The sequence below is a fragment of the Bicyclus anynana genome, chromosome 2 (assembly GCF_947172395.1).
Source record: "Bicyclus anynana chromosome 2, ilBicAnyn1.1, whole genome shotgun sequence".
Lineage (NCBI taxonomy): Eukaryota > Metazoa > Arthropoda > Insecta > Lepidoptera > Nymphalidae > Bicyclus > Bicyclus anynana.
Genome location: NC_069084.1, coordinates 18,789,747 through 18,800,610, shown reverse-complemented (window position 1 = coordinate 18,800,610; position 10,864 = coordinate 18,789,747). Strand labels below are relative to the sequence as shown.

Here is a 10,864-nt window from a genome sequence, read left to right as displayed (position 1 = left end):
TAACTATATTGTAACTAAATGTGAAAGAAACCTAAATATGATCAGGTGTCTAACTGGTGTCTGGTGGGGTGCTCATTCTGCATCCTTACGTCTTATTTATAATGCCTTAATTCGTAGCTTGCTAGATTACGCCACTTTTGTTCTACAGCCATGTAGTGCCGTAGCTCTTAGTAAATTAGATTGCGTACAAGCCAAAGCTTTAAGGATCATCCTTGGAGCTATGAAATCTAGCCCTATCAATGCTATGCAAATAGAGTGTGTTGAACCACCTTTATGTTTAAGACGACAATTTCTATCTGATAGGTATATATTTAAAGCTATGCAATTTTCATATCATCCTTTACGTAATAAACTCCAACTCCTTCTGGAATTTACAGACACTTGTTCGTATTGGTCCCATAAATCTCCCCCGTGTCTTATCAAAAGCTATCGAATATTTTGCTCCATACAAGCGCCGATGTATAGTACATATTGTTACCCTACTTTCGGTATTAAATATAATGCATTAATAACCTCTCCGGATGTTAGAATCAATCCAGATATTCCAAGAAATCAATTTGAAGCTCCTCTGTTTGTAAACATATTAAAAGAAAATGAATTTAATGATTATCATTATATATATAGTGACGCTTCTAAGCATGCATCAGATGGTATAGTAGGAGTTGGAGTTTTTCATTTTCAATATAATATTGTTCAGAAAATAAAACTTCCACCTGAATCATCTGTATTTACTGGAGAATGCCTTGGTTTGTTTAAATCTGTTGAATATATTCTTCTTGCTAAACTTAAGAAATCCATTATATTTACGGACTCTATGAGTGCTCTGCAAGCTCTATCTAGATGTCCTTTTAAGTCTGCTCAAATTCATCATATTATTTTAAAAATTAGAACACTTCTACTTACATGTAATGAAAAAGGCTATTCAGTGGTGTTTTCCTGGGTACCAGGTCACTCAGGCATTCCTGGAAATGAACGTGCTGATCAGCTTGCCAATGAGGCTATTTCATGCGGAGATATGGCAGACTATTGTAACTACGCCTATGATTTGTGTACACTGACAAAACGTTCACTTCAGGAGTCCTGGAAAGTGGCTTGGTCAATTTCCAGCCAATCAAAGGGCAAAGCCTTTGCTAGGATACAAAACTTTATTCCGACAAAGCCATGGTTCTCAAGGATAAAATTGAGCAGGAGGGTAACATGTATCTTGACGCGTATGCGTTTGGGCCACGTTTGCTCTCCTGTTCAACTTGCGAAATTTGGAATTGTGAGCAGTGATTTGTGCGAGTGTGGTGAAGTGGGTGACCTTAATCACATATTTTTATCATGTCCAAAATTTAATCGAGAATCATTTTACAAGGACCTTATTCTTTTCCACATCCCACTTCCTACTTCCGTTGACATCCTCTTGTCCTATGATAAACCTTGTATATATAAACTTTTTTCCTCTTTTATCCTAATTAATGATATTAAGTTGTAAATACTTTTAGATGTACAATTTTTTATGTAAATATATGTTTTATAGTATTGAAAATGAATGATTAGTATTTAATTGTAAATATTCAGTATAAGTATTCTATTTTATATTTCCTTTCCTTTTCTGATCCTTTCTAAAATTTCCGTACCTTCAAAATTTCGAGTTTTATAATTAAACAAGTTTCCTCGTTTTAAATAACGGAAAAAAAAAAAAAAGCACTTGATACTGGCTCAATCGCTCGACGCGCGGAGCCATAGAACCAAGAAGAAGAAGAAGTGTCACAAGTCATTGTAGAAGAGACGTGTCAGTGTCAGTGTCACTGTCATTATTGATTTTCTTTTTGTCAATGTCTTGTCAAATTCGAAATACAAAAACAAATTAGAAAAAGTAATTTATAAATTATTAACAACTACTAACAAAACTGTAAATTTTGGAAAACCAGTTCAGTTATAAATTAATAAAAAAATGGCGAACGACACTCCAGAAAGCGATTTCTCAATAGAATGCTTCCAAAACTACTCGGCTCCAGAGGTGTTTGTCCAGGGTCTGGCTGGAATGGTAGACCAAACCGACGTTGAAGTGATCATCCGCGCGCAGAAAACTATGTATGTTTGTTCTTATTTAGTGGACATTATTATATAAATACAATAAGCCGGAAAAAGTATGTTTTTCCATAGCACATTACATACATTCTGACAACTAAATCTCATTAGGCGCTGGCCTATCCATTCAATGGATAGGTGCCTACACCTCGCCTCGCACTTGTCCTGTTTAATACAGTGGATTCAACTACAAGTAAGAGAATCTCCCACCAAGGTTTCTGTATGTATAATATAAATGGTTCAGGAATCGAATTGTTCAGTTTTATAGACTAGACCTATTAAATCCTATTTATTAAGATTTAATTACATATATAGAGTTTGTTTAACCTTTTGGTCTTTATTGACTACTTACTTGCCAAATATCGCAGTTCTAGGTCCACAGAAAGTACCCCTTGAGTTTTGATGCCCTTGAATGTGAAAATATGCATTTTTGCTGAGTAAACCTGCCTGTAATTCTTTTACAGTTACAATCAAAAGTTTGATTTTACGTCATGGAACTGTAGACCTGAGTACGGTTTACATTTCAACTTGTATCTTGACAGACAAACAGACAGAGGGACAACAAAGTGATTTTTAGGGGTATTGTATTTTCCTTTTTAATACAGAACCCTGAAAAGGTACCTAATATACTCTCATCTCTATATTAAATCTCAATATTTCATAACACATTGTGAGGAAACCTGCATACAAGAGAATTTTCTTAATTCTCTGCATGTGTGAAGTCTGCCAATCCAGCGTGGTGGACTATTGGCCTAAGCCCTCTCATTCTGAGAGGAGGCTCGAGCTCAGCAGTGAGCTGAATATGGGTTGATAATGATGATGATGATTTCATAACATAACCTAGAACTTGAACAAAATGTACTATGATCTGAAACTCTATAGATAACGCACTGAAACACGAAAAAATAATCTTATTCCAGGCTGCAAAGGTTTGAGAAGACAACAGAAATGCTAACCAATTGCAACCAGCTGTCAGCTAGCAGACTCCGAGCAGCTTCTGTGGAGTTCAAGAAGCACACACTACTGCTGCTGGACATGAAGAAAGACCTGGAGTTCATATTCAAGAAGATCAGAGCTATTAAGACTAAGTTGAGGTACTAATACTGTCTATTTATAAAACACACAGAATACACAACAACCATTTTATGGTTGATGAGTATTAAGAAAAAACATCATGGAAGCAGTAGTGTGCACTTGCCCTGAGGACTCATTCATCATAATCAACCTTTTTATTTACGGCCCACTGCAGGGCCAGGCCTCCCTTTGTAAAGAAGAGAGATGGAAGCCACACCCCCCATGCTACTCCGATGCAAATTATAATAATATAATAATAATTCATTTATTTAAAGTAACCAAGACTCATTTTGTTAGTAAAATTCTCTTATAAGTATGTTAATTGTGTATACCTAAACCTAAAAATTAGTAAATAACAATATTTCTTATTATCTATGTTAGTTACTTAAAACCTATTGTATTTACGAGAACCAGTGCTATGTCATTCCATTAGGAACGCCACAACAGTGGTTCACGTAGGTGCAGTCTAGTCTGCTGGCGATTACTGCCAAAATGCTGTTGGTACTGCCTCGCAGCCTTCGCACCAGGGATCCGCATCTTTTGCGCATTGTTGCATAAAAGCAATCAACTCTTGCTTCCGCGAACATCCCTGACGCGCTACAGTAACGAGGTAGCCCCATAATAGCCCTGAATGCATTATTGTACTGGATACGGAGAGCATTGTACGATCTTTGTGTATATTTTGCCCACAGGCTGCATGTGTAAAAAATAGTGACAATGCTCTCCGCTCCCTTTCAATATCCGTGTCGTCCTTGAGGTCGGGGGTCAAAATATGTCCTAGATATTTAAATTGGTGAACTTGTTTCAAAATTGTCCCATTTAGTACAAGCGATGGAACGTTACTTGGTAACTTTCCCTCAGCCTCAAAGACCATCACTTCGCTTTTCTTGGCATTATAAATTAACCCGTGCCTTTCCACATAAGCCTCACATATTGCCAACAGCTTACGCAGGCCACAAAGTGATGCACTCAGCAGCACCATGTCATCGGCGTAGCTTATGTTATTTACACAAACCCCGTCAATGTAACAGCCGATTCTGGTACCGCTGAGCTCACCCAGCAACTCGTCAATATATAGGTTGAAAAGCGTCGTAGAACTTAGCCCACCCTGTCTGACTCCACACTCCAACCCATAGGGACGTGATAACGTTCCCGCCCATCGGACATAATTGACCTGGTTTCTGTACCAAAATTTAAATATATTGGTGAGTTCGGGTGGTGCTTTAACTGCTTCTAGCTTCCCCCACAAGATATCGTAAGAAACCAGGTCAAATGCCCTAGAAAGATCTAGAAAGCAGGCATAAACTGGAGTTTTACGCCTAGCATAGTATTTGACAGTATGCTTAAGACTCAATACTGCACTTTCTGTTGACAGCCCTGGACGAAAACCAAACTGGTTGTCATGAGGCTTAACTAGCTTATTTACTTGAGTGTTAAGCAAACTATCAAACACCTTAGCGACTATAGTAGCTAATGAAATAGGCCTGTAATTGTTTTTATCCGATAAGTCACCAGTTTTATTTTTCACAATAGGCACTACTATGGTACGCATCATCTCCCTTGGCATAAAACTGTGACTAATACAAATGTTATAGAGCATGGTCAGCACTCTGGGTAGATGTGAGCCAGCATATTGTAAATGCTCGATGCTGAGACCATCATGACCGGGGGATTTACCTCTTGTCATATTTTTAATAGTATGCGCTACATCTGCACATTTAAATACAATCCCCATCTTTTCGTTGATCTCAGCACTAAACACTGCTGGTTGAGAGAGGCTGAGAGGCGATTGTACAGAAAAATTATCCACAAAGAGATTCGAAATATTAACGGGCTCACACACACCACTGACGCTCACGGGGAGGGCTGGCCTGTTATTCATTTTATTGGTGTTTTTCCAGAAACCACGAAAATTATTTTTGGAATGATATGAGGCCAGAATGTCCATTTTTATTTGATGTTCATGATCTTGACACCATTTTAGACGGGATTTGAAAATTCTTCTAGTCTCGCACATGTCAAGGTAAAAGCGACCTACCATTGGTTTACCGTACCACAACCATATCGAGAATTTGTGCCTGGCCTCCTCGTGTGCGCTCGCGACGTACTTATTCCAGCCTATAACGGTCTTCTTTACTACACGCCTCCCGCTTTCATGACCAATCACGGATGATTCCGTTAAGGCATTAACGATGTCGCTGTACAATTTCGAAATCACAGATCTATGTACAACGTCATTGCAAGCACGATCACAACAATCGCGCAGCTCACGTGGAAAGTCTATTAGCTTCAGTCTCTCATGACATTCCCTCTGGTATGTGAATATCTGTTGTTGGTTTCTCTTCCCCCAATATGTTGTTGTATTCAGAGAGTTGTTCGTAATATTTCTTTTAGGTACTATTCCATTTAAATTGCATTCTATCACCAGAGGAAAGTGGTCGGACCACAAAACGTCATAAGAAACAAAAGCATTATACACTGACTCAACCGCGGCCTCAGTAACTAAACAATGATCGAGCCACCGCTTGGAGCCATGAACTTCACTTATAAAAGTATAGGTGTCAGATTGTAAACCTAGTATTTCGGTATCTATGCAAGTCCATTTCTGCTCACTGCCGAATTTAGAAAGTTCGTGAAAAAACAACTCAGACGGGTGCGCATTAAAATCCCCTAATATATATACACTGTTTTCACTGTATGCATCTATAATAGCACTCACCGAACCAAGCACGTCTGTGAAATCCATTAGATTGGCCACTGCGTCAGTGGGCATATATACACTTAGCACTAAAAACGATTTATCTTGTAATGACACTTTAATGGCACATATACGTGGGTTATCGCACTGTATCACTGTCACATTCTGGAAAATACTACGCCTCCATAGCAGCGCGACTCCTCCGAACGGCCTTCCACGGACGATACCAGCGGATGTGTCCACTGCAGACACTCCGGTTGCGCTGAAATCCTCACTTATTGTGTCGAGGAAAGTTAATTCATCCGGCAGCAACCAGGTTTCTTGCAATGCAATTATATCAGCTGCTCTGCTTAGCTCATATATTCCTTGCGCCGAACGTTTCACACTCTTACAGTTAAATGAGATAAATTTACATAGGCTTTTATCCATTAATGGTTATTTTGTTATTTTTACTCGCTGTAACCTCCTTATATGAGGATTCACGCTTATGTTTGAAGGTCACGAACCTCCGAAATACAATGCCGTTTGGCCAAAGACTCTCGTCCAAGTACAGCGGAAGCCTACTTTCAGACACATAAAACTTATATGCATCATGTTCACAATTTCTTTTGATCAGTAGCTTTTCTAAGATTACGTTCTCATTTGTTTTTCGTGAGATATAATTCATAATATCTTGTTCAGACGTGTCCTTATGGACGTTCGTTATAAATACCGGAATTTTTTTGTCAGCAGCCCTGAATTTTTCATCAGATTCCACTAACGCCTGCCCTCTTTTTCCGATAAATCGATTTTTCAACTTAGTTGATTTTTTCTGCACCACCGTCCAGCCTTCATTCGTGTTTGGGACTGTAACAATAGCGGCATAAGTTCTTGTTTGCTCTGTCTCAGTCGGCCGATCGCTCGGCTTGCGAGTCACCTTATGACGTGATGACGTAATAGCTGCCCCGCCGCCCGCACCGTCGCCTGCGCCTGCGCCGCCGTCGGGTAAATTGACATGACTGACAGAGTAATCAATTCAAACCTGTATTGAAGTGTTTCCAATTTTGTACATAATATTGAATACCCTGGTGAATACTGTGTAGTTCTGTTGTTGTCAATCTAAGGCATTTTAACTTTAAACACAAGTAATTGCATGCTATTTGAGAACAGTAGTAAGCATGCACAACAACATATTCCCTAACAGAGTATAAGAATAAAAAACAAGAAATAGAGAAGACTATAAATCCTTACAATGAATAAACTATAATTCTTATAATTCCAGCACACAATATCCAGAAGCATACAAGATGGCGGTAGCAGAAGCAGTGACAGCCACAAAACCTATAGAAGAAGAGGATGAATTTTCATCAGAAACCAAAATAGAATCAAAAATGGTTGCAACAGTGTCCACTGAAACTTTAAAACCCACAACCAGTGATGAGAGAAAACCAAAAAAGAAATCAGATAAAATGGATGCAGAATTAAAATCTAAAGAGGAATCTAAATGTGGGAGGAAAATCAAAAGCAGTAGTTCTTCGGAAACAGAGAGCGCCAGTTCGGGTGATGAAAGCAGCACAGACACAGGTTGAAAATGGACAAAGATAGTTTTAGTTGGAAAATGAATTTTTGTTTATGAAATTGCAGATTATGTTAAACGCAAAGTTGTGTCCTAATATCTTAGTATTCTAAAGCTGCATTCCCACTTTATCATAACAATTAATTGGTCATTGGAAGCTCTCCAACTCTACCCTAGCTAAAACAGTTTACACATTTTTCAACACAAAGTTGAAAATGTATCCTTGGACCAAAGTCTTTATCTGGAAATATATAAATAAGCACAAAATTAAGAAGCCTTGTTTTCAGTTATTTTAATTTTATGTAATTTTTTTAGTTTTAAGACTTAAAAAAAAATAATCCAAAATGATTGTTATCATTAATTTTAAATATGATACCTGTAAATCTCAAAATTAAATTAAACAATATTGTCATTATCTATTTATTATATTCTTTTTAAAAGTTTTTAATTACAATTAAGGCCACAAAAATATTATTAAGATTGCTTTTAACAATAAAACATACATAATAATTTACTTAACTACTACTTAGTAAGCTTTTTAATTATTTATTTACAAACATCAAGTAGTTATTTGTCATGTCTACTATGACAAAATGTCTACTATAACCTTTGTCTTGACTTGTAAGTGTTTGATAAGCACATGATAGCCAAGCAGAATGTTTACAAGTAAAATAAGTTTGGATCTGTATTAATTTACTTAAGTAGTATTAGTAGAGAGCATGAAATTTTCTTCTTTCAAACTTTGGGATTGCTCTGAACTTGAGGCCTGCACAGTGTACAAATACATATCCCAGTTGGATTATATTTGCTCAATTAGGAATAATGCAATTTCAAAGCAGATTAGAAGTTTGGCACATATTGTTAAAATAACATACACTTGGCCCACCAACTTCAAAATTCATATGTTTTCAAGTGGACTTAGCTCACAAGCACATACATCAATTTATGTTGTAATGGTAATAATTAGTCATAAACTAAAAATTACAGTTTCGATTTTTTATCAACATAGCACAATTTATACCCAAGCTATTTTATTGTATAGTAAACATTTACTTTATAATAAAGCTTGCACCTATTAAAAATCTTAAACTTATTAGAGTCATTAGAAACTGATTTATTTCTTCAAACTACTCTCTTACACACTTTTACTGATTATATGATAAAATTTTAATATAAAAAATTAAAGATAAAGAAGTTCTATAAACTATTTTACACATGATGTCTATCCAGACTATAGAATATTAGTCAATACATTATAAAGGCATAATTTCCTTAATTCATCCAGCATGTTCCTCTGTGTGCTTTCTAGCTTTCTCCAGGAATTGTTCCATATCATATCTATATTGGTATGCTATGTCCAACATAAGTGGATCATCCGGGTTTGGATTTGCAAGCAGTGACTGCACGGAGATGAGGAGGGTCTCAATGGTTATAGTCGGCAGCCAGGAGCCCTTGGGAGGCATTTTTAATGTGTTCATACAGATTCGTCCACCTGAAAATAATTAAAAGAAATTAGAATTACTAATTAAGTTTAAGCTTAGCAGTGAGCCAAATATCGGTTGAAAATGATAATGATGAATTAAATTTAATTGCCTCCATGGGAGGGGAGGAAAGGAGGGTGCCTTGCCCCAATGCAGGTTGGAGGGCCTAGGGTAGTAAATAAGTAGTAGATTGACTTGGATCTAAACTAGACATTCCCTCTAAGGCACAGGGGTTTAACACCACCAACTTGTAAACAAGCAAAGAAATTAAATGAAAATAAAAGAAAAAAATATGTTTTAATGTTACATTTCAAAGTTTTTTTTTTATTCTTTACAAGTTAGCTCTTGACTGCAATATCACCTGATGATAAGATGGAAGTGGGCTAACTTGTTAGGAGTAGGATGAAAATCCACACCCATTTTGATTTCTACACGACATTGTACTGGAATGCTAAATTACTTGGTGGTATGTCTTTCTCAGTAGGGTGGTAACTAGCCATGGCTGATGCCTCCCACCAGCTAAATAGTAATTTGGGAACTAAGAAAAGGTAATGACTCGTGACACAGTATGACTACATGTTAAAGGATACAAATGACTACAGGATAAAGTTTAATATTTCCTCATTTTCACCAATTTATATTAATCATCAAAACCACATTACAATTTGACAGAAAAATATGGTTCAGCATACTTTTCCTGGAATAGGAACTCACTTTTTTTTTACTCCACTTTTTTTTTACTCCACTTTTTTTTTACTCTACACAAGTTAGCCCTTGACTACAATCTCACCTGATAGTAAGTGATAATGCAACCTAAGATGGAGGAGCTCTACTTTGCTCTTATAAACATTATTTTTACAATTCATAACAATATCTTCTACTTTCTGTGTGGAGGTGGAAGCTTATTCAATGGCCAGCAAGCATCATTGTTATAGAAATTTGTTAATTGTATAGTGACCTACTTATTACATGTTTTTAACACATATAAATTATTTTTAAAGCTATATCATGGGGACGTTATTCAAGATATAAAACGTTTAAGCTAGCAATTCTAAATCTTCTGAGTGTAATAGTGCTTTGATGAAATCAAAACTGACCTTGGTCAATATTTGGATGGTACACCGACGTGAGGAACTTAACTTGTGGTGGTTCGAAGGGATATCTGTCTGGTATGTGAATGACGAGCTCGAACTTTCCTTTCTCGTATGGAGAGCCTCTGGGCCCGAGCATTTGAACCCGCAGCTCGTCTAACACATCTTCCTTCACCGGTTTGCAAGTTATGCCCCATGGCGGCTTGTGTTCTAAACTTTTGATTTCATGTAATAAACGACCTGTGCGTGGACTGGACATACTGTATTTTTTATTTATCACTATCAGTTTACTTCGCAATATAGAAAAATGCAAAAGCGGCAAATCGCCCACCGGATGTAAATAAATATTGATAATTTGTATTTGACGTTTTGGTTTCATTATTTTAGGGATGTCAGTAATCACTAATCACAAAGGTACCCTTTAATCAATGTACTGTGCAAATAATCGTAATGCACTTTTTAATAGTTCATTATCATTCCACTAGATTAAAAAGTTTATATATTTTTTGATTACATGAAAATTTTAGTATTTATACCTATATGTTTTTGACAATACGAGCCAAAACGCCTGTCGGACATGATGGTCTATATTCCGTTTCATGACGTCACTATAACAAATTCCTTACAAACAGAGCATTTGACAAAAATATTATTGGTTAATAAATCAAGGCAGGCTATAGGCTATATATTATCCTTGTATTAATATGGAAACGGGAACTTCGCTGTTGCAACCGCACAGCGTCAGCTAGTATCGATATATTTCGGACTCTTAATCTATTTATTATGCGAAATTAATATTGTTTAGATTCAATTTGATATGCGTCAACTATTATTATCATTGCTTTTTTTATTGCTTTTTTTAATATCAATAGAAATATAATGCATTTAA

General features: G+C 36.5%; 2 protein-coding genes across 2 annotated transcripts; one reads left to right on the top strand and one right to left on the bottom strand.

Moving 5' to 3' along the window:
• The first annotated feature begins 1,810 nt into the window (after positions 1-1,810).
• Positions 1,811-7,928, top strand: LOC112053966 (kxDL motif-containing protein CG10681). The gene is made up of 3 exons (XM_024093599.2): positions 1,811-2,079; positions 2,997-3,170; positions 7,110-7,928. Exons 1-3 carry the CDS (start codon positions 1,940-1,942, stop codon positions 7,414-7,416), a joined length of 621 nt encoding a protein of 206 aa, XP_023949367.2. The 5' UTR covers positions 1,811-1,939; the 3' UTR covers positions 7,417-7,928.
• Positions 7,808-10,540, bottom strand: LOC112053967 (ubiquitin-conjugating enzyme E2 T). The gene is made up of 2 exons (XM_024093600.2): positions 9,982-10,540; positions 7,808-8,895 (listed from the first exon to the last, which is right to left on the bottom strand). The coding sequence occupies exons 1-2, from the start codon at positions 10,352-10,354 to the stop codon at positions 8,681-8,683; spliced, it is 588 nt and encodes a 195-aa protein (XP_023949368.2). The 5' UTR covers positions 10,355-10,540; the 3' UTR covers positions 7,808-8,680.
• Positions 10,541-10,864: the final 324 nt, after the last annotated feature.

Bases quoted from the DNA above. Each gene is read 5' to 3' on its own strand.
- LOC112053966 (XM_024093599.2), top strand. From the start codon at position 1,940: ATGGCGAACGACACTCCAGAAAGCGATTTCTCAATAGAATGCTTCCAA. The intron at 2,080-2,996 runs GTATGTTTGTTC...ATCTTATTCCAG, and splicing joins ATCCGCGCGCAGAAAACTAT to GCTGCAAAGGTTTGAGAAGA. The intron at 3,171-7,109 runs GTACTAATACTG...TTATAATTCCAG, and splicing joins GCTATTAAGACTAAGTTGAG to CACACAATATCCAGAAGCAT.
- LOC112053967 (XM_024093600.2), bottom strand. From the start codon at position 10,354: ATGAAACCAAAACGTCAAATACAAATTATCAATATTTATTTACATCCG. The intron at 8,896-9,981 runs GTCAGTTTTGAT...AATTATTTTCAG, and splicing joins CCATCCAAATATTGACCAAG to GTGGACGAATCTGTATGAAC.